Source organism: Corapipo altera, unplaced genomic scaffold (assembly GCF_003945725.1).
Source record: "Corapipo altera isolate COAL_440 unplaced genomic scaffold, ASM394572v1 1, whole genome shotgun sequence".
In the NCBI taxonomy this organism is placed as follows: domain Eukaryota; kingdom Metazoa; phylum Chordata; class Aves; order Passeriformes; family Pipridae; genus Corapipo; species Corapipo altera.
In genome coordinates, this window is record NW_020884873.1 from 19,168,429 (window position 1) to 19,192,015 (window position 23,587).

At 44.2% G+C, this 23,587-nt stretch overlaps 1 protein-coding gene across 1 annotated transcript; it reads right to left on the reverse strand.

Annotated features, from left to right (window-relative positions):
* Positions 1-99: 99 nt before the first annotated feature.
* On the reverse strand, positions 100-22,009 carry FAM234B (family with sequence similarity 234 member B). Its single transcript, XM_027661893.1, is given in 14 exon segments — positions 100-2,149; positions 2,324-2,550; positions 3,675-3,792; positions 4,309-4,464; positions 4,693-4,774; positions 8,151-8,294; positions 8,928-9,069; positions 9,413-9,560; positions 10,229-10,359; positions 11,859-12,047; positions 14,631-14,729; positions 15,673-15,946; positions 15,948-16,066; positions 21,933-22,009. Coding segments are annotated over 14 exon segments (1,872 nt in total). The 5' UTR covers positions 21,970-22,009; the 3' UTR covers positions 100-2,143.
* Positions 22,010-23,587: the final 1,578 nt, after the last annotated feature.

A 23,587-nucleotide genomic window follows, 5' to 3' on the forward strand; every position in this document is an offset into this window, starting at 1 on the left:
CTTCCCTATCATAAAAATATTGCAATCAAACCCCAAAACAAACCCCAAAGTAAACTCATTATCTCTCAAAGGTGAAATATTAGTTCACATGATACATGATGCTGTACACAGTATTTATTTGCTCCACTGCAGTTCACAGTTCAAATACATTTTCCCAACAATATACAGACAGACTCTTTATTCACGGGGGGGGAGGGAGAATGCGGGCAGGTGAATTCACATTAAGGAGGTGCTAATGCCACTGCATTGGAATAACAGTTCTCTCAGGAAGAACCTCAGAAGAATAACTACTTAGGTAACAGCCGCTTCACCTTTCCCAGCAAGGTGGTGGCTGGACAGGAGGGAAGAGGCACCCCTGTTTAATCCCTCTTATGTTACTGGTCCTCACACTTTCAGTCCTATTATGCAGCTGTATTAACTGACTGTGTATTATAAACACTGAACCCTGTCTGAAGGAAAATGCCAGGCCTAGAGCAGTTGCTACAATTGTGCTAAATATATATACAAAGCTATTTACACAAAAATACCATGAAACATATACAAACTGTTCACAGGCTCTGACATTAAGAGAGCAGGGCCCAAGGACCAGCCTTGGGGCTTGCAGCTAATCTTGAAGGGCTATCCTGGAAGCTTTAGATGGAGATGCAGGGATGATAGAGAGGGTGATACAGCAAGGAGAGGTCTCAAGAGCCCAGGAGAGCAAATCAATGGTAGATGTGCCCATCTGGAAGGAGGGTCAGTCTGCCATAACCACCACTCGCAGGGAAGTGCAGGGAGGCTAGAAGGGCACATGCCAACAGGAGGACAGAAGAATCTTTGCAATCTTCATCTCAGCCTAGCTCTGCCTAATGTCAAAGGTCAGACCTGGAAAGGCATACTGGGAAAACAGTCCCTACATTGTTGCCCTGAACTGTGGGGAACTGTTGGGGCACCAAAGTGGTTCCTGTTTATACAGTCATTTCTATCACAAGAAAATTTGTACAGATGCTCTGTAACTGCAACACAGGAGACTAATAACACATTCTGGGGCACAGTTCAAAACACTAAACACGCTGTGAGCAAATGTCTCCCAGGGGTAGTCTGTTCCTCCTGGAGCTGCACACAGGGCTGGGCTGGCAAGGGAATGCCAATACTGAGCTCAGAATAGGGTTAAAATGCACAGAAAATCTTTCCAGTTCTGTCTCTGTCTGAGCCTGTAAACCCTGAAGCAGTGGCGTAAGAATCAGCTTTTCTGTGACTAGATTGAGTGACCTTTACAGTGACAGTTGGGATCTGCTGGGAATCTATCCCAAAAGGGCTGTGTTATATTTGCAAAGGGAAACTCAGCCCATTGGACTGCAGTGTGATATTACAGTGGCACTTGGGGTTCTTACAAAGCTCAAGGATGGATAGAAATAAGATTTCAATCTTGCACTTCTACATCACCCACATGCACCTGTCCTGAACTTGGAACTGGGACAGAAATACACAAGTGCAAGGGCTGGCAACTGCTGTGGAGACCATCTTTCTCTAGATCAGGTAATTCAGCTAGAGAGCTAGTTTGTGGGTGAGTTTGGGGACAGCATGAGAAAGAGGGCTGAGAGCACAGGAGAGGCTGTAGACAAGACTAACCCTGCAGGAGCCAGACAGAGGCTTCACTCTAAAAATACAAATATTAAAGCAGGTAGTGTGCTTTAGCCACATCATTTGCCTTGACTCATCGTGGCCCTCTTTAGGCCTACAGCTTGTTTGACTGCCTGGGAATACTGTTTGGACATAAAAAGGTGTGTCCTAAATCTCATTCATAAATTAAACATACAAAAAATATACATATATGGTATAAATTAACACACATATATATATAAAGCCTGGTTTTATATATATATGTATACAAATTCTAAATTCACATTTCTGTGCTACCTGGAAGGAAGCATGCAAGAACAGCATATGGAGGGGGAGTTGCTGAACAAGGTTCCTCTGGTACATGACAGGTCTGCCTAGGACAAACCTGCCTCCACCAGCACTCCCCAGATAGCTGAAGAAAGGGAAAGTGCTTTTAGCCCCCATTCCCTCTACACAGCAATTTTCCTGAAGATCCACAGAGCAGCTTCCTGTATTCCCCATACAGGCCACAGGTCCAACCAAAATCGAAGGAACCACCAGGCTAGAGCTGGAGAAGGAAAGGCAAACAAACATCAAAGCCAAAACCTATTACCATCTCTTTGCATCCCACCAGTCTCTTTGCATCCCAAAGAGCACCTTAACTGTGTCTGTTCTCAGGGAAGAGATCAGATGTTTTCAAGGGCTTGGATTTCATTGTGCAGGGATTCCTGCACAATCTCACCTTCTGAGGAAAGTCAACAAATTTCATCCGGGCAAGGAATCGCCTCACTTCTCCACGGCTGATTTTCGGAGTGGTGGTGTCTTTTAACCACACCATTCGACCTTGACTCATCATGGCCCACTTCAGGCCCAGCTTGCTGACCGAGAGAAATCCTGGCTGTTTCTCAGAGGTTGCAGTTGTTGTCACAGTGATGTGAAATGCATCCTTCTGGAGATCGTTAATTCCAACTGTTCCATCAGAAAAGGGCGAGAAAATAGTGGTGAGGAGTAAATTATTACATTTCTTCCAAAAGAAATCTTACAGCCTTTAGTCAGTAAAAATGTCCATTGGACTGAGGGTATGTTCAGTCTGACTTTACAATTCCACGTACCATAGTTGATAAGGGAAAATAATTTTAAGTTAATTTTTTTTCCATGGAAAGAAACTGAAATTTAGATCAAAAATGGAAGGGACTGGTTCCAGGTTATGGTTTTGAGCTTGACATAGGAGATGCATGTATTTCAAGAATGCAATTCACTCTCAGAGCTTTTTTTCCCACACCTGTTAGAAGCTATTGTTTTCCTCTATAGAAGGGGAAATCTGTAAAGCACGGGCAAGTCAGTTCACTCCATTCACTGTAGAATGATCTGTACAGACCTCAGAAATCCCAGTTTCTAAAAAATCCCTCTAAAAATTATATTCTATTTGTTCTTGACTGAACTGTTTTTGATACAAACCCAATTACATGTTATCACTATGTGGCAGCCTTTCCATGCTTCCTGGACTACTGGCCCCAGTGTTGGATGAACCCCTCTTTTATCCCACACTGCCCTGCACAAGAGGTTGGCTATTGGTCGAACTGCTTTAGAAAGAACAAGGCAACCCAACAGGGACTGTACAGTTAAATCCATATCTACTTTCCCCTAAAAACACAAGTTTAAATATTCTGAATTCTCCCTTACAAAAAGAAAGATGAAGAAGCAGCATGGCTGATATCCCAAAGAGATGGCCAACAAAGTGTATCTGAGATGACAAAGTTTCACAGTGGTTTTTCATGCACTGCATTAAATCGTAAACAGCTCCATGGAAATCAAGACAACTTCTCTGGTGTAAAACATGCATGAAATCAAACTTGGACCTTTTCTTGCTTAAACAATGTGCAAGAAACTTTGTGGGTCTTTTATTTTCAAAGTAGGGGTTTATTTCCAAAGTAGTTCCTCCCATCTTCGGGAGGAAGATGGATCTTATTTCCCATTGTTGGCCTATGTGTTGTGGACATCGGATGCTACCTTTAGAGGCACAACTACATCCCACTGTTTCTCACAGCTACTTCTCTTTTAGCCTAGGTAGTTTCTCCTCCATTTGTACCCACCTGCTGAAGCAATGACTTTGTCTGTTGCATTACTGAGGTCCAAAAGGACAGTAGGAAAAACAGGATGGAGGAGATAGAGGTGGTGCAGCCCTGGGCGCTCAGGTCTGGGACCAGGTTGCTGTTAGATCGAAAGACAGACAAAAACATAACAACTGGCTAGCAAAGAGGACTCTAGCATTGCCAAAAAAATAAAGTTTTCTGACACTGTGCTGTCTTTCATGGATCAGAGAATCAAAAACTCTTGGTAAGACTGAAATCTGGCTCTGTCATATCCAGCTTGATGAGCAGAGCTATAGTCTGGAAGTTTGAGTCTCCATGCTGAATTCTGTGCCTGCATGCAGAGAAGTGCTCTGGAACTGGGAACAAATCTGCAGCTAGAACACCTCAGTGTTGCATAAAAGAATGAAATTCATACAGAAATTTTTGGTTTTGTGGATGTGAAATTTCTCTTGATAAAGCTCTATGAAGAATTTGTGCACAAAAACTCCTCTGTTTTGGCTCACGCCAAAGTAAGAGATGTCCCTGACAGCCTTCTTATATGTTAATTTAAAATTCAGTGATAACAGGAATAAAAGACAGAGACTGCACGCACTTCACAGAAAAACTTCAAAGTGAGGAAAGGATGCTTGCTCACCAAACTTTGTAACACAGGCTGTGTTTCATCAGCCCAGAAGAGAAAAACAGACTTCTTGTCCAGAGTCATGACCGAGAGTGCATCAAGTTGTTGCCTCTGCCACGGGAGTTCCTGGTTCCAAAGAGGGAGGCCAGATTTGCCATCTACCACCACCACCTCAAGGCAGGGAAGAGATCAAGCATTAATGGGTGTCCAGGTGTGGATATATAGTGTGCCCTTGCAGTGGCATGACTTGTGCTGTTCCCTTTCATGCCTGTGGCCACACAGTGACGACCGTCAGCCACAGAAATGGGAACAGCGAGGGGCAAAGAATGCTTGTCTCTTTCTACCCAACCTCCCCCACCCCTATGCTACCACTGGCCTCCTTGCCTTCACCTGTTTTACCTTTTTTTTTCCATCTCCAGTCTGTGCTTGCAGCATGAAGTCCAGAGTTTGGTCAGCACTGAAGTAACCTGGTACAGGCTGGCTGTAAATTTGGAAAAAGAAACACTAAGCCCCATGGTAGGAAAAAAGGCATATCAGATGGAGGCAGAACAGTTGCTTTCATCCTCTCTTCTGCCTCTTAAAATGGCAGAATTTGCCATGCTAAAGAAGATCTTTTATCCACTCAGAGCTGTTCTGACTGTCAGTCAGATCCACCACTGTTTGTCGGTGGATCAGAAAAGTGAAAAATGGTCAAGCAGACCATGGTGCTTGTTAGCCATTCTTCAGAGTTGTCTGTGTGGGAGGCATCCCTTGACAGGCTGCCCTCTATTATTCTTTCCTTAGCATGAGAACATGTACAGTTTTTCTATGATTATAAAAATATTACCCAGCCCTTCCAAAATGCATTGGCACATTTGACCTGCTGCTGCAAGTGGATTTCCCAGGCTCCCTTAGCTGTGTGAAGTGGATCTTAATATACTCACCAATAATGTCAGCCCATGATTCTTTGTTTTCTTGTTGCTGGCAGTTTTACAACCCTTTTTATGACCTTCAGCAGGTTAAATGAAGTGCCCTCTCATCCTCTCCCTTCTGGGTGACATAACTTATTAAAAACTCTCATTATAAGTGTTTTTTAACCATCTTTCTTCCCTTTGGCTTTCTGAGTCTTGCCTCTGTCTTCCTTCAGTTCACCACAGTTAGACACAAGGTTCTAAATAAGCATAAACAATTCCTCAAAATTCACTGAATCAGAGATTTTATGGCAAGGCAGGATCTTGTTTATGATGGATTACTGTATTTCACCCAATTAACCAAGTATCAGTAGGCCAACTTTGCCTAGATCTACCAGCCATGAGGTTTGCTACAGAAATACAAAGATGAGATTAATTCATCGCTTCTCATGACAGTCAGTTCTAATGATTAACTTCACCCAAAGAAACATACTCGCATCTTCATTTTCTTGAACATGAACGGCTTTTGCTTCAAGGCACTTTTTCTTGCTATGGCAAGACTAAAATGCCTGTTAGCTCCTATTTCTTACACATGCTTATAAACTCACCTCTCAGGCTTCTCTTTGATCATATAAACTCACTGACTTCAATCTTCCATGCTAAAGCATTTTTTTCCTGACCGTTTCTCAATTTTTTTCCAGCTTCCTGAACAGCAATGCCACAGTACAGCAGTGGCTTGACTTTTTACTTATGGCATCAAGCAATGTAATTTGCTTTACCTTTGGCAACCAGAATGAATGCTTTCAAGGCAGTATCATGAGACGCTCCTATAGCTTGAAAGCTCTCCAGTAGCAGAAGGAAGTAGTAAGTAATTGTATCCTACGGGTATTAACTCAAAACATCTCCTAAGGTGCCTCTTCTCATGTCCCTTATGGGTTACAGTCAGCGGCAGATCCCACAAAGTGAATGCAGATAGACATATGTATATCAGATGCTACCAATCAAGTGAAAAATCCCCTGGGCACTTTCTCAAATGAACCAGAAGGCTAGTAATTATTCCTGCCCAACAGTAATCCCCACAGAAATCTGCTATTAATCCTCTCTCATCTGAAACATCCATTTACAACACAATTTGCAACTGCTTACTCAATTTCATGGTCTCTGAACTTCACTCTTGTTTTATGACTACTGATTCTCCTTTATGGTTTTCCATGGATCTTGTCAAAAGCTATCTGGAAATGCAGCACATCTGCAGCAGCCATGTTTTTTTTTTCTCTGAGATTCTTCCCAAAGGTCTAGACTCAGTCTGCCTGGCTCAGTGTGCTTGGGGCAGGTATACCCAGGGAAAGGGGGGCTCACAGCTGGCTCTGTACGCTTTGTCTGACAAGTCTGACTCTGTGGTAACATCCCTGAGCTGAATTTGTCCCCCAGCCTGTGTTGCTTAAGCAGAACTTTTCTAAGTTCTAAAAAAACCCAAACAAATCTCTTAAATAAATGCTTGTCCACAATATATTCACTCTAGCAGATTTTGTCTTTTTTAACTCTGAGAAAACAGGCAGTCCAGGGCTTTAGCACAGTGGCCTTGAACAAGAATTGCTTGCATTATTTTTCAATGTCTTTCTGGCAGCTCCTCTACATGCGTTGTACTCTGTCCCTTGGGAGGTCACGGAACCAGGAAGAACAGGGCTAGAGAGCAGCAACCTGGAACACTAGTTACTTAGAGATGTTGTGAGTTACTTAGAGATGTTGTGAAGTTTCCATCCTTAAAGATATTTATAACCTGTCAGCACACAGCCCTCAGTAACTTGCTCTAGCTGAGCTTGCTTGAGCAGGTAGGTGGCTTAAGCAGTCTCCAGAGGAGCCTTCCAACCTTAACGATACTAGTAAAGAAGTTTTCAACCCTTCTTGATTTATACTCATAAAAATTTTCCAATGTATTAGAGGGTCCATTGAGAAATTTCTTGTATATAACTGATTCTATGGCATCTGTGAAGTGGCTTTGCTTAGTCAGTACACACTTACCCTTTAAACCAGACTCCATACACATCCAGAAACCTGCAGATTCTGGGCCCCAAACACTTTTAGTCCATTTCCTTTCCCCATAGCGCGATCAACTAGCCATAAGCCACTCTTAAACTTGTTGCTTATGTCGCCTATCAGCCCTCAAGAAAATGTGGACACTACCTGAATATCAAACATAGTTGAACATAGATTTTTTTTTTCTTAATGAAGTTCTAATGCCTTCTTCCTATTTATGCTCTTGACAGTCAGGTAACACTGAGCTGAGAGCTGCTTTCTTTATTCTAGAAAGCAGTGCAAATAATTTGTTTCCTACATAATTTCCCTCAATTGTGCCCAACTGCCCTTTGCAAATATTTAATCCTGGGCAAGCTGAAATTGCTGGTTATTATCAAGCCACAAGATCTGGAAAATTACTTAATTTCCATGTGTGATATTAGAGAATGAGCAGTATTATTTCAAGGTTTACATTTAATATAGATGGTGTGCTGACTGCCAACAGAGTGCTCATTTTCAACTTTCAAGGAACATTAAGATCCCTGGGCCATCCTCAGACATCTTCTCTAAATACTTAACATCACTAATGTAACTGCTCCTCTACTGAGTTGGGATGTGACAGCCCTGGACAGCAGATGGGCTGAATCACACATCAGTAATCTCCTGAATTCCAATGCCACATCATTCCCATGACATCAGTGTTGGGTACCTGAATCGAGCCCCTTATTTGTGATCACTCACAAGCACACAGCTCAAGTTTCCAGTCTTCTTGTTCCTTGCTCCCCCTGCCTTCCTCACTTGATAAACGATGCACACCTCCAGTTCTTAGATTCCTCTGCAGACTTGGAGGATTTCTGTCAATTGCTTTCTAAGCAGGACATGTGCTTACAACTAGAAGGTAGGAAAAGGTACAGGAAGAAATAGGACAGAAAAACATTCCCAGTAAGTAACCTGCTGATATTCTGCAGCTCCAGGGTCCAGCGGGGCTCCAGGTCCTGTCCCCCCAGTAGAATCAAGCCCTCTTTGGTTGTGATGAGCAGGTTGCTGCAGTTTGTGTCAGGTGTCTTCATTGTCTGCAGGAAGTCAACACCTCCACTGGGACAAATGGAAAGCAGAGAGGAAACCAAGGCTTGTATCTGCACATCTCAGCACAAGCTGCCTGTCCACATAGCAATTCATCTTACTTAAGATTTGAACTATTCTTGGAGAAGTCTATCTTTTCCTCAGTGATGGGTGTTCCTCAGTTAAGTGAGCTTAATTCAAGTGTGGGGCCTTCTGAACATTATGATTTACTATAAACAGCATAGAGTTTGTGAGTTCACATTTGTTCCCACCCTTTGTTCCTATCCAGGCTGACCTGCACCAAAATTTGGCAGTAAAGAACGAGCTGAGAAATTCAGGCCCACACAGGCTGAGCTTCCCAAAGAGACTCCATTAGCTGGGAGCACCTTTTTTTTTCCCTTCAGCTACACTTATAGGATTGAAGAAAGGAACAAGGAGCAGGAGAAGCTAAGGAGCCCCTTTTATCATACTCTGCTCTTCTTTTGATAGGACAACCACAGGACAGGGGGGAAATGATCGGTTCCTGACAGTATTCCCCAGTTATCAACTGGACAATGAACAGAAGGACAGTACTGAAGTAGAAGGGACCGTTTCTAGGAGCACTAAGAAGTGCCTACCCTCCCATTCCTCTCCCAGAAGGAGCAAGATGACAAACCCATCTTCTACCTGTAAATGTCAATGAGCTCTGACAGGTTGACAGATCTGCGCTTTTCCCACTCTGGCTCCTCCTGGTGCAGCATTGCAGGAAAACTGTCCCGGTTTCTGGCTTGGGTAAAGATATCCTTCAGGGCAACTGCTTGAACATTACCTGCCAGGAAGAGTAAAGATGAAGAGTCCTGACTGTAAAAGCTAACCTAGTAGAACAGGGGGTGATTGGGACCACTGCAGTTGTCATAGAAGGCAACAAAATGCCCAGAGCTGGAACCTCCCTGGCATGATGTGCCTTTTGGGAAACTTCAAGGTATTCCAGGCTAACAGGTATTGGTGTTCCTGTACTTTTCCACACCATGGCAGTGAGACTTATTCCTATGCCCTCCTAGCTTGTACAGCAGAAGGCATGGTAGAAATATCCAAGGTACACTGACCATTTTAGATAAAAACTAATGTTTTCTCAGTAAGGTGAAGTATTGGAGAGGTAAGGTGCATCTTACCAAAACCAAATAGGATGTAGATGGCTCCCCGGCTGGTGATGTGGACTTGGGGGCCAATCACTTTCCCTTCTCCATTGGTGCTGTACTTCACAGGCCCACCCAAAGCAGTCCCAGTCTTTCCTGATACCAAGATGAAAAACATATCAGGCTGCAAAGAGAGAGATGTAGAGGTTTTTATCAGTGCTTTCATGCACCTGTGCACTGAATCTTCCCCCAACCCCACAGCATGAAGCTCCACTGAATTTTTTCCCTCTCAACAAGGTCTAGCTAGCGTTCACTTTCTCTTTGCTCAGTCTGGTTTCCTGGACATCTTACATTCAGGTTTTTCTCTCGATATAAATGCATCAAATATGGAAGGGACTTCAAAAACTTGAACTCCTCTAACAACATCAATGTTAGAATCATGGGGAGGAATGAGCATAAAGAAAATCTGCATCTGAATTAATCACACAAGTATTTTTCTTTCTTTTGGGTAAACTAAATGCTCCTTTCTCCAGAGATCCATCGCTACACTGCTGCTAAACACTCACTTCAAACCACGCATTCATTGAACAGAAACAGATAATTCTCAAATCTCAGTCAGGGATAAATAATGACCCTTCTGTTCATTCCCAGCTGTCAAGAAATGCATGTAGTGTCACTACTATTGTTTAACTGCTCTGACCTATTGGAAGAAAAAAGTGTGCTTTTCAGCAAAGAAATGAAAATTAGGGGCTCTTGCAGCTCCTGTTACAGTCCTTCCACATCAGGCTCCCTGTTCTTCCTCCAGATAGATAGTCAAGGTCTCTCCAAACCTTGAGTAGGGATATGCTGTACCTGTATCTCTTTGAGAGCCAGAACAACAATATCCCTAATCCCATCTCCATCTACATCTGGAAGAGTTGCAGCCGGTGCAGCCAGGATCCCACTTGAAAGGTGGATAGAGTTCAGCGTCCAGATGGTCTTGCCTGCAGTAAGAACAGGAGGGGAAAGAGACCTGCAGCACTTGTGGAAACAAAGGGTATCCCTAGAAGGTTGGACAAAACCTTCTTGAAGGAGGCAGCAAGAGAGCTTATTTCCCCTATTCTCTGAGAAGAGGAAAGACAAATCTACAAACTGGGGCAAGCTGCAGTGGGAAGCAATATTCTTCTCCCAGCATTTCTTCAGATTGTCTTTGAGTCAGGCCTCAAGTCCTGCTGTGCATCCTTCTTAGCAGCTCTCTAGAAAGACCCGAGCCCTAAACAATTCCTGAAATATCAGAGAATATTTCAGGTTCACTTTTGGAAGGAGAACCTAAATGAGAGTGTTGCTCTGCAGGATAGTAGTTGTTTGCCTCAGCCAGCAGTAAAAGCTAGGTAGATGCGAGGAAAGAGAACAGATGGGCAGTTCTGATATTCAAAGTGCAAATCTGTGTCTCAGTTAAATTCCCAGCAGCAAATTACCATTCCAGCATGGCAAGCTCACTCCACCTCAGGGTGAAAGCATGTTACCAGACATGATGTCAAATGGTTCAGCAGTCCAGCATGGACCCAGCTGGAAACTCAGGAAAACCAGATTTGCAAACTTGCAAATAAACACCCCTAGAAAAGGGCAAAAATAAAATTCAATGCTTTTACTTTTCCATCAGTCTTTTGCTAACACTTCTGCTTTTTCAATCTTAAAAATGCTTTTCTGCTGCTGCTGCTCTGTAGGATAGGGTTTGACCCTGCATGACAAACTAAAGGCCAAACCTGTACATTAATAACATTAACTACTGCTGGTAAAGGAGACAGCTCATGGTCCTGACCATGCAAACACTGTGCAAGTAATCTGGTCCCTAAAAGCATTTCAAAGGTAGATGCCACTGCTCATTGACTGTATCTGTCACTTGAACCCAAGGTTTCTTATATGTCTCCATTCTCTGTTCAGATTCCCAAAACATCCCTATACCTACCTATGAATATTTCTGCCAGTGAATTCATGTGGTAGAACAAACAGCAATCAGAGAACGAAGATGCACATGATCCAGTGATTAAAAATGCAATATTCATTCACATCTAATCAATTCTTCTATGGTCCTAATTTCTCTGTACGATTTCCTGGCTGTTGTGCATATCCTTATATAACTTATCCAAGAACATCGTTGAGCTTTGTAGTGCTGAGAGGTAAGTGATGGCTTGTACTAACAGCTCAATGCTGATGAGGACAGACTTTACATATTCTTTATGACATGGGACTGCTACAGGGTAAGATTAACCCTTTGAAATATTCTGAGATGGCAGGATGAAGATGTTGCCACAGAGCTACAACGGTTTGGACTCTCTTATCACATGTAACTAAAAACTCATTAGTGTTTTGAGTTCTTCCTGTATGCCACTAAGTAACAGCCACCATGATGTGCCAAAACTGAATCATTCATGTTTATTGGTCCTCTAAAGAAAACAAAAAAGCAGTAGCATATTTCTAATATGCTGGCAGTCGACTGTACCTGTGGGGGCGCTGAGAAGGCTGAGGAATTTTGATGTTCCTGTAACAAGGCAGACAGGCTCTGCAGATGCCCCAAGTGATAGCCCATTGCACTGCACACTCCGAGTGTCCTCTGGAAGCTGGATGGACCATAAGGTGCTGCCATTCATACCAGAAAGTGCCACCACAGTTACAGAGGGTCTAGAGACACCTAGAAGAGGCAGGAAAGAGAGAGTGTAATCCCTTGGTATCAGAGGCTGTGACCGTGCTGCCTTTGGTCCTTGTGTTTGGTTCCAGCGCTAGCTCCTGCAGCTGAGTGCCTCAAAACAGCCAAATCCACACTGCCTGAAAGCAAAGGTCAAACCTCACCCCATGGCTGAGTCTTTCTGCCTGCAGAAACTAGCAGTAATCTCCAGACGAGCTGGGCTGCCAGTTAACAGTGCAGACAATCATGGAGGTTGGACCTGAGCTCACAGCAAGAAATATAGTCAGCTGGGTACAGAGAACCAAGTTCCTGGGGACAACGTGCTCAGTTGTGGTGACCTCCTCATGTGAAATTTACTGCTGTCAAACCAGACTGATTCTTCTGATCCCTTATCCCTCAACAAAACAGCTAGCACCAAGGGGAAAACTTAAGTGACTCCCAAGGCAGATATCGCCTCATATGAAAGTCCTGGCTTGTTTGTAATTCTGGAGCAACAGAAGGTGATTGGCAGTCTGAGAGCTTTTCCCTTTGTTTTCCAAATGAGTTTTATTATTGTGAAAAACAGTCTGAATGCAAATATAATTGGTATAACTCAGGGTTCTTTTTCCAGTTCACCAGTTAGCACGAAATAATTGTAAAATAAAGTACTCTGTGCTGCTTCAATTGACTGTTGGCTCTGATTCCAAATGTGAGCAACTTTTAGCTCAGCCTTCCCTCAGACATAAGTGTGGTTACTGTAAACTCCACCTAGTATGGTCGTATCACAATTTAAGATGAACTCCCACACATTGCAAAGTAACAACAGTCCCAGTCAACTTCTGTCTTACTAGCAACACATGCAACATGTGACCTGACTACACAAAGGGCATATCTGTGTCACTGGCTAAATACAAGTCTGAGTCCACGCTCTAAATCAAACTTCCTCTCTTCTCAAACTGAAAATCATGTGGTTTACACTAAGGGGTTGCCCCAGATCAAGTTATCTTTGTTATGTTGGTAGGGACCAAGAACAACTAACTCCTGAATGCAGCTCACAGCTTTTCTGTGTACCAGCTGGAGAAATAGCTAACAAGCCATAGCTTACTCCATCCGGTACCTATCCCAAGCTTATCTCTACTTGACACTGTGTGAATGCTCTGAGCACAAGCCACAGGTGGGCTGATGTCCAGCTGTGTGGGTTTAGGATTGTGATGTGCTTATACCTGTTTTAGCATTTGGTTTTTGTCTTCCAGCATAGCTATAGCCCAGGAGGCAATGAGGTATGACTAGTTCCACTGAGAGCATGCTGAGAACTGTACATACATATATCTGTAATGAAAGATAAATACAATGCAATGGCAAAAATACTGAATGTAAGGACAACCTACACGAACTGAATATCGTCTTTATGCCAACAGTATCTCCCTCTCTCACTTATTTTTTAAATTACTTTACAGTTTTCTTTCTGTTCCTAGGTTTTCTTTCTATAGGACTTGCTGTGAAATACCAAGGGCCTTGCTTGTGCCATGGAGAAAGGCATTTTCCCGATCTTCTAACAATATTTTTATGACCCTACTCTTTGAAGAGCCAAGGCATTTTGCTCCCCTAAGAATTTTCAGATTCAGCTAATATCAGGCAATGGGCAGACACAGTGTATCAGACAGCTGGTAACCTCCAGGACTTCAGAAGCCCAGTGCAATAGGATGTCACTGGACTTGGCAGCCCCTGTGTAACAGTGGTCAGTATCAGCAGGCTGCTGCTATGTTACCTGAGGGGTGTGAGGATTAACAGAGAAAGCAAAGCAGCCAGGAGGAGGAAGCAGGGTGATACCTGCTAAACAGCCAGGAATTGCAGCTTCCCCATCATCAGTCTATTATCTGTGAACTGACAATGATTTGGAGCCTGGCAAGTATATGGACTGACCTAAAAAAAAGGCAGAAAAATTAAGGTGTTTCCTGCAACACTGACCTACAGTTGCTCTAAAAAAATCTGTACTGCTCCCTGTTGGCAAGCCACTCTTTAGTTCAGAAGAACTAGGTCACTCCTACAGTCAGCTTGGCCACCACTGTTCCTTTTGCCAACTACCCTTGGTAATGACCAGGACACGGGACCACTGATCAGGAAAGAGTCAAGACCCTACCACTGAATCTCATTTGTGACCTCCATCAAGCCGCTTCCCTTCTCTGTGCTTCCACTTCTGTGCCTGTAAAACAGAAGCAGTTGGACCAAGCTCTTTTGTGAAGGAGTTTGAGATAACAAGGGGGGAAAAAACACACCTTATTTCCATTTGCTGTTTGTGCAGCAGTGCTTTCTGATCATTCTCTCTGTTCCCAAGTCAAGTGTGCACAAATCCAGGACAAAAAGATGAAATTGCCCCAAAATAAAGGCAAGCAGATGATGTTGACCCAAAAGGTATGGGAGCACAGGCTTGCAATGAAAATTATAAGCGTGACCAACCATGGGCACAGTACACCAGCAATTTTTAAGGAACTCTGAAAAGAGTGATGCAGTGGATTTGCAGCAGCAGGAACTCCTCCAGCATAAGACAAACATGCAAAGGTCCGTACTGACACATAAAAATTAGGAATGGAAAGGAGGTGTGGTGCTTACCCATGACACTGGCATTCATCAAGGCAGTGAAGACAATGAGGATGTCAGGGAGCCCATCGCCATTCACATCACACAGTTCCAGTGGAGATAATACGCCACCTGCAACAATTACAGAGAATCACTGCACTGTTGTCAAAAAAGGTCACCTGGCTCATTTTTCACACTGGGAGAGGAGGGCTGGTCCAGAAAAGAGGTTCATGGACAGCCAAGCCTCACAAAGTCTGCTAGGGAACCACCAATGCCAGGCAGCTCACACTGCATGGAAAGGCAGACATGTAGCATCTGGGTCAAAAAAGGAAAAATGGAGGAGCTAACAGAAAAAGAGTTATGTTTCCCACTTCAATTTCTGAGGTGATGTAGGAGTTAGGTACCTCATGAAAGGCTTAGATTTGGAAGCTGGGGCAGAAAGCAAGGAGGGAGAGACATATCTAGACTTGGCAGAAGTTAGTTCACAAACCACTGTTACTTTACTGAAGAAGTCAAAATGGGAGATAGTTTGGAAATGCTATCAGTGGCCTGTACAGGATAACAAAAGGTCTCAAATGCTGATTTATGGATTCAAGCAGGACAAAAAGACAATTAAATAAGGTTAAACTAGTTAGAAGACACAAAGACTTCTATCCCTCTCCACCCAAACACACTCACACACTTCAGTGTAGAGGTGCTGGTAAAATCCAGGTTGTAGAAAGGGAGGCACTGTATTTTAAAGAGGGCTGGGCCATCCCCATCTGGAACAGAGCACACCATCCAGACAAAAAGGCAGGATGGGGGAAGAGTCAAAATAATTTTTGGTGTTGGCAGAAATAAAATTTTGTGGCACTATTATCTACTGATGCCAGATTTCACAGGCAATCAGATTTCACAGGCTCAGCTTGAAGAGCGAGCAGGACATGCCCACCTGTCTATTATCTCAGAGCATCTGCAGTGATGAGGAAGGGTCTCTGCTGTGACCTGGCTCTGCCAGATAGGTCTCTCCCACTGATACTCAGCCTGGGAACTGCCACCTCCCCCACGCCAGATGCCGTTCCTGGGGCTTCCTCACCTGCTCCCTGACCTAGGTTGCGGTTCCAGGTGTTATGCAAGTCTCTAGGGGGACAGGGAATTAGAAACGCACACACCAACACAAGAATCATCGAGATCACCACAGTGAGCAAAAAGATTGCTGTGCGCAGGTACGGCATGAGGGAGGGAGCAGCCTTCTGCTCCAAACTCCCAGCTGTCTCTGCAGGATAACCCTCAGGCGCACTCTCTGACGTGTGCTGCTTTGTCATCCCAACCTCCACATCAGAATCAGGGTCCTGTATCTCTTCAGGGGGGGCTCTTCCCATTCTTGACCCCCCCATTCTTCTGGATGTTGAGTACAAGGTCATCTTCACTTTCATCACTGTCAGCCTGAGTGAGGGGATCATATTCCCCAAGGTCTGGGCTCTTCTTTCCTGAGAAAAGAGATGGAGAGAGAAAATAAAGCATAAGTTCCTCACTTTTTCAGGATCTCAGTGGAGAAAAGGCTGCAGTGGAAAGCGATACCAAAGGGATGACAGAGCAGTCTGCATTTTACACGGATCCAAGTAAGAAGTGTGAGGGAAAAGACAGGGTCTCTCTATGTTTCAGAGTAGCAGCTGCAGGAAAAAAGGTGCTTTCAGTTTACTTCCCTCAGATAAATGTATATATATATATATATATAATCAATATACATGTATACACACACACACATGTATGTGTATATATACAGAATTCGTGGCTGATCTAATTCTAATACTTTCCTGATTGCTAATGAGATACACGAACACGAGTACCTAAAGAACACGAGTACCTAAACCACAGCATTGTCTTAACTTCAGGGTCCGAACTCCTTTAGCATTTGCCAGCCTCTAATCCCAACACAGCCCCTCTTCACTTGTAGTCTATGTTCTCTGAGGGGGCCTCCCTCTGTAACTCATTTTTCACTTCCTCCTCCTGCCTGGTCCAAGCAGCACTGCTGTCTTCCAGTGTGCCACATCTCCTGTCCTGCTTCATGAGGGATAAAAGGGATAGAGCACTGGGCATGGTTTCTTTGAAGTGATGGTAAAAATGGGTATCGACTCCCTGAAAATGAGGGGAAAGTGATTTTGCCCTTTTGGGCCAGTAACATGCTGGTGCCTGGAGGAATCGGGCTGCCTCTCTAAGACACCTGCTTCTCTGCATGGTTCAGCTCTGCAAGAGAGAATGCTCCAGCCCCTGCAGTAGGTAACCACAGTGCACCTGCTCTGTTCCTGGTCCCAGCAGAGCCACTAGCTTGTACTTGGCCTGGTTGAGATAGATAACTTAGCATTGATCCCTTCAGGTGGTGGTAGAAGAAAGCAGCTTAGCTTTAGGCATCCACAGATGCCTGGCACATGGACGACTTCTCCCCTGAGCCCTAGGCAGCCACAGGGAGCATGGCGAGGGCAGGTACAGAGTCCAGTCATACATAGCGGCGTAAACCCAGCGCCATCTGTTTACGAGGACAGGCAAGATCACGCAGACTTGCTGCCCTGAGCTACGAGTGGAGGGTCACGTCTCAGGGAGCTGCCCTGTGCCACCAGGCTGGGCATGGAGCCATGGCCACTGCTCCAATGATTGCAGTCTCAGCCTATTTCTCTCTCTCTCCTGTTCCAAGGTGGGACTTTGCTATCCCAGATATCTGCCTCATTTCCCTTTGCTTAAAGCTGATCTGAGACAGGAACTAACTTGTGCCGAAGATGCCTGAAGTGATACATGCAAGGCATAAATAATAAGCAAAAATATACACACTGTAACCTCTCTCTGACACTAAGATGACGGGAAGGCTTTATAGAGCAGAAATTTAAGGACTTTCATGATTATTCTTCTCGAATAAGATAATATACCTTACTTCTTCTTTTCTTGTTAGACAGACTGAACAGTTACAGATGTACTGTAGTATCTAGTTAGTGCAACACACTCATTTTGCATAATCTAGAATGTATTTTGAAGCACGTGTATCTCATTTCTTTCTCATTTCTCACCCCACAAAAGGACCTTTGCTTCCCCTTCCTGTACCACTTATAAATGGTATTCAGTGTCAGTTTTAGGATTTAAGAAAAACTGTCAATCCCACTAAAAGTCAAATGCTCCATTCTAAATGGAACAGCCAGGACAACCCACCTACACTGAACAGAAGGAAGCAAAAATATCCAACAAGATCACATATCTAAGTTAGACTCTTCATTTTGAACTAGGGGCTTCTACAAAAGACCCACGTCAAAATAACCTGGTGCACATACATACTCCAGAAATCTGTTCCTCGTAGAGGCAGCGCACCCAGCCAAAAAATACTGCATTCCTGTGGTTCGGTCTGGTCTGACACACCGCATTGCTTCACACAAGTCTGCTCTAAACAGGTGTTCAAAGTGTGGGTTTTTCAGGAAGTCTGGATAACCTGGGCTCCATCTTGTGAATGCACATAAGGCCACTGACCTCGGTGGCACACAGATCTCTGCTCAGGGATTGCAGCATAAATTTCACAGATGTCTATACAGTAGGTTGTGCTGACAGTGACTGAAAGACTACTTAGTGAAAACAAAAAATTCAAGAGAGGTTTTGCTGCCAGGATATTTGCAGCTTCTTACTACAGATCCAGATGTGCCAGTTCAAGCCAGGTCAGAATAGTATGAAAAACAAATGTGGCTGGCCCCGCAGTAAATGGTATTTAGCCTGAGAAGTCAAAGTTGGACAGTTACGTTAACTAGACTGCTCCTGATTTTGGAAACTGGTGAGCTTTGAGTAAAACAACTCAAACCATACTTACACTGCACATATACAGTGATTTGGTAAATTATTTTAACTCCAGACAGGCAACCCAGAAGACTGAAACCTGCTGTTCATCCTTGGAGCAACTAAAAGCATTGGTAACAATGAACTTTATCTAGAACAGTTTTGTTCTGGATCTTTAGGAGACAGAAAGGACCTCAAAACTATGGCTCACCCACTTCTGGAATGGCAGGGATTGAGACGTTGTCACCACTGACAATGGTGTCAAGTACAGACAATCTGTAATAGGAACACCTGTCCTGCTGAGAACCACTGATCATTGGCTATAAAACAGCTACTACACAGTAATAACAGCTTTTGATGATCCACATAAGAAAGAATCTACTGAATTATAGGAGAACTATACAACAGGATGCTGATAAGTCTTAATTCATGTCTAAGCCTGACTAGGAATCAGAAACTGGCACTCATTCACCCTACCTTTCCTCAAAAGGTTATCTAGCACTCCCACAAGGCACAACCACTCAATAATAAAACGCCCTGCTGATTTTTTAAGCCAAAAGGAGGGAAGACGCTGCCCTTTAACAATGGCTGTTGGAGCACTCACCTAGCACGTGTAAAACACAACTGTAAATCTAATCTCAGAGGCTTCAAACGCTTATCTCCCACTGTTCAGAGAGAACCCTACCAACCAACCTCTAGGTGTTTTGGGAATGCATCTGGAGAGCTGGCAGGGACGTGCTCAGCCCAGACTCCCAAGGCTGTCCTGTGGTGCAGAGAACACATAACTCATGATTCACCTGGCTGGAGAGAGACCAGAAGGAACATGACTCTTCATCCAAGTTTTAGATCACTTGCTGTGGGAAAGTGGGATATCACACCTGGCTTCCCTTAATCACTCCCAAATGATTTTTCAACAGAAAAGCATAGATAAACATAAAACCCAGTAAAGAATATGAGAAAACAGGGGCAGTCTCACATCATTTAGGGAACTACAATTTATTTGTAAGTGCTCCAGAAGTCAAGTTCTTCCCTTTCTGGTCAACAACAAGGCTCAGGCTGGGGAAAAACCATTTGTCCATCAAGAGAAAGCTAAAAATGCCTCTGTTGCAAGCAACCACCTGTCAGAAAATACATGCAGTTTTCAGGTTTCCATCGTGGAAGCAGATATGCTAAGATCTGAGCCAGTTTCTTGGTCAAACTCTCACCATATCTCCCGAAACAATAATCATTGTGTAGCCTTCATGATAAATTAGGCTCTGTACTAAAGCAAGCAGCAATTCTGTGGCCTTATGTATGTACCAGATCTGTATAACTGACACTTTGTTATCTGTCTTTTCCATAGCAACTCTAACTGTATATAAACCTTGCATCCACTTTGCAGTTACAGAGTTAGTATCAGCTAAGTCAGTTTTCCCTACTGCTCTGTGTTCCCTCCCTCCTAGAGGTATAGTGAATAAAGCACCTTCTGTTCTGACCTGCTATAAATTGTATTCCATTTTTTCCATGGCACCAGTGATAAAAGAGATGTTCCCATTCAGTGGCCTGTGGTTACAACCAGAGGAACTGTTGCTTGTGGTCTGTGGCTAAGTTACTGGTCACATCACTCTGAATTTTCTTTTTTTTTTTTTTTAAGCCACTGGAAGAAGAAGCAAAAACTGAAGATGGAGGTTTTCAAAGGCAGAACAGACAGAAAATGCCCCAAACTTATCAACTTTCAAGTGGAGTAAGTTTCTAAACTGCACTTTATGACTTTGAAAATCCCCTGTGTATTTGCCTAATGCTATTTTTGCACAGGCAGCTCTTGCAACTATTGCAATAGAAGAATGAGACCCCTCAATGAAGAACATGTGAATTGTGTAATCATGATTTCAAAAGGAGGCATCTGTGAGGTGATCTGTGTTGAAATTAGGCCCCACTCATAATGAAATATTCATTTCTAGGGCTGATGGCTTGAAAGATATTAACTGTAATCTTTTTTTTTTTTCTGGTTTTGACTGACTGAAAAGGCTTTTCTTTGCACTCACTTTGGAGTGAATGAGTAGATTTTTGGAGTGCAATTCTCAGTGCACTATTCCAATGATGACTGGTTCTAGTATCCTTTGTACTCACTTCATGTTCTGTTTATTTTTCTGGCAGTTGGCAGGCACCAGTCAGCAGGTACTGCAGACATATCTCCCAGTGTACAGGGAGATAAGTCACCACATATTGATTTTTAATTAATTTAATGAGATGCAGCAGGAAAAACAGATATAGCAATAGGCTTTCTGCTTTCTCATTGCTGTTGGAAGCTGCATTGTTCAAGAATTAAACACACAAAAAGGGTATGATTTCTGCAATTTAACCTAAGGACTGATGCAAGCAGCTTTTTCTTAAGGGCAAGCGCAAGGTCTGTTGTGATCTTTCCAAATCAGTGTCTCCTAACAGCAGATATCAAATAGATCATTCTGGTTCTAAAGGTAACAGAAGTGTACTTTTATTGCACAGTTCCCCGCTGGTCTCGTCCTACTGAACACATTTACACCCACCAGTTTGCCCTTTTCCTAAACAAACTTCATGGAAAATGTATTCCTTCCCATTTAGACATATATATATATAAAACCAGGAAGAAACCGATTTTCAAACAAAATATCTTTGAATGAGATCTAACAGGCAGCACATACACTAAAAGTAACGACTCCTGGTATGGGTTACTAAAAGATGGCAGGAAAGACCTTGAAGACATAACTTTATGGACCAAGGGAAGAAGAAAGTATTACTGGTCCACTGAGTGCAGCTTCACAGATTGGAGCATTGCAGGACCACAGTGGTGTGTAGTGCCAGGGAGGAGCCCACCCCAGCAGCACACAGCTGGGCCCTGTCTCTGTCCCATGGCTGCCCCAGAGGCCAGACACAGTCAGGAAGGGCAACGAGGTACTTTTCCATCGAAGTTAATGCAGCCAGGTGCATTGGCACCATCTCCAGTCAATCCAAAAGCAACTAGTTTGCTCAAGATCTGGTTTCACAAGGTATTTTAATTCCCCTTTAATCTCCTCGCTGAAGAGAACGGCTGTTGGACTGCTGCTCACCGCACACAATAGTCCCTTATGCTTGTATGTCCTTTCATCTCGCTGAAGATCTCTGGCTCGAAGGTGCAGAGGCGGCAGGTAGGCTTTAAACATTTACCTGGCTAATTGCAGTGGCACTCACCGAACTCCTGCTCTGGCTACTGCGGGCAAAACCCGGCAGGAGCGGGTCCGAGAGGGACTAGCTCTGTCTTTCCTCCCGCGCAGCCCCCTCACCGGGCCGCGGCCCAGGCCCCCCGCCGTCACACGCGACTCCTCCAGCGCCCCGCGGCGCTGCCCCGTCCCCTGCGGCCCCGCTCCGCTCGGCCCGCGCCCCGGGGCCGAGACCCGCACCGCCACATCACCATGGCAACGCGCCCCGCCGCCCCAGCCAGCACCACCCGCGCCTCTCGCCCCCGGGCGCCGCCCCGGGTGCGGCTGCCCGGCCCTGCCCGGTCCTGCCCGGCCGGCGCTGCTTCCCTCCCTGCCGCGGGCGCGGAGCCCTTACCCGGCAGCTTCAGCGCCCGGGACAGCACCGTAGCCATGCTTGAGAGAGCAGTGCGCGTGCGCGTCGTCCGCCCCGCGCCTTCCCGCAGCCTGCTGGGAACTGTAGTTCGGAACCGCGAGAGGCTCCACCGCCTTGCGTGGCCTCCCTGCGGTTTTGAAGGGGCAGGGATGCGCAGGGCGGAGGGGCCTGGTGGCAGCGAGCCCTGGCCAAGGACAGATCATATTTCCACAGGCTGCACGACTGTGCAGGCATAGACAGATGGAAAAACGTCTCGTTATCCTAAGTGGTTTACACAGAAAATACCAGTCCTTTAAATTGTTATTGCTATATATATATATATATATATATATATATATATATATATATATATATTCATTCTTGGGAAGGTTTTGGTTGGAAGAAATCTTGTTGATTTTGTTTGATATTGCAATGGGGTTTTTTTGTTGTTGTTGTTGTTTAACCACAAAAGATAGCCAGGGCGTTTTCCAAAGCTGTCCTCCCATCATCACTGCAGCCTTCCGAGGTGAGTGAACAAGTGAACTCTCCCTTTCCCATGGTGGGGAAATTGAGCAAGGACGGTTTTGTGGCTTCTGCAAAGCCACAAGAATCCAGCTCCCTGATTCTCAGGATCATGCACAGGCCACCTAACCGCCCCTTCTTCAAGTCATGACTTGTATGAGAACTTACGAGGCAATGTCCTTTGTCACAGATTGAGAGAAAGGAGTATTGGCTAAATACATTAAAAGACAGTCTGACCAACTAAAGGACACCATGTTTCCTCAGCATCTGCTGCTGCTCTTGCTTTCCTGTTTCAGGTGCTCTTTCTGCAAATAATGTACTTACCCTTTCCTGTCTGGGTCTGTCCTTAAATAGTAATAATAAATTAGGAGCAGAAGAGAGACACCAAGTGGTCTAGCTAGTGAAGATATTTTTTTTTTTCAGATATGAATGGGAAAGAGTAGTTCTGATCCAAAACCTTTTGGTACCAGAGGAATTTTTTTTTTCCCATTGATGTCAACAGGCTTCAGACCAGGACTTTTCCTGAGAACACAGCACTTGTGGGGGCAGTCCCAGGTGGCAAACTCTGGAGAAGCCATCACAGTAGTTATTGTTCTTTCCCTTCCAGGTCTTTCTGAATACAGAGTCCTTCTGTTCTGTATGCCATTTCCTGTCCTCTACTCTTTGATTTAAGAGCAGTGACAGTCCTGTATCTATGTAAATATTTACAGGATAGGTCCTGGATCCTTTTCAAGTCTCAGTTAGCAAAGCCCATGATACACAGAGCAAGAGCTGTCCAGCAGAGTGATTCCTTCTAAGAAAATGCTTCTGGTACGAATTAGAGCTGGGAGCAAAGGAACAGCAGAAAACAGCCAGAAGCAGGAACTGGGAAATCTGGTGTCCTCATTTGTGGTCTTCTAACATCTGGTGCACACACATACACTGCAAAAGCCCATAATTTGCAACGCTTTTACATTTGTGGTACAGCATAGCCCACTCTTAATTTCATGCATTCCCACAAAAATGGCTTGTTCTCCAAGCCCAGAGTTCTATGTGAGGCTAATGGATTGCAAGGACAAGTGATTTGTGATTAAACTGATGCTTTTGAGAAACATATGACTAAGCAAAGAGTTCATAGGGTTTAATGATTTGCAAAG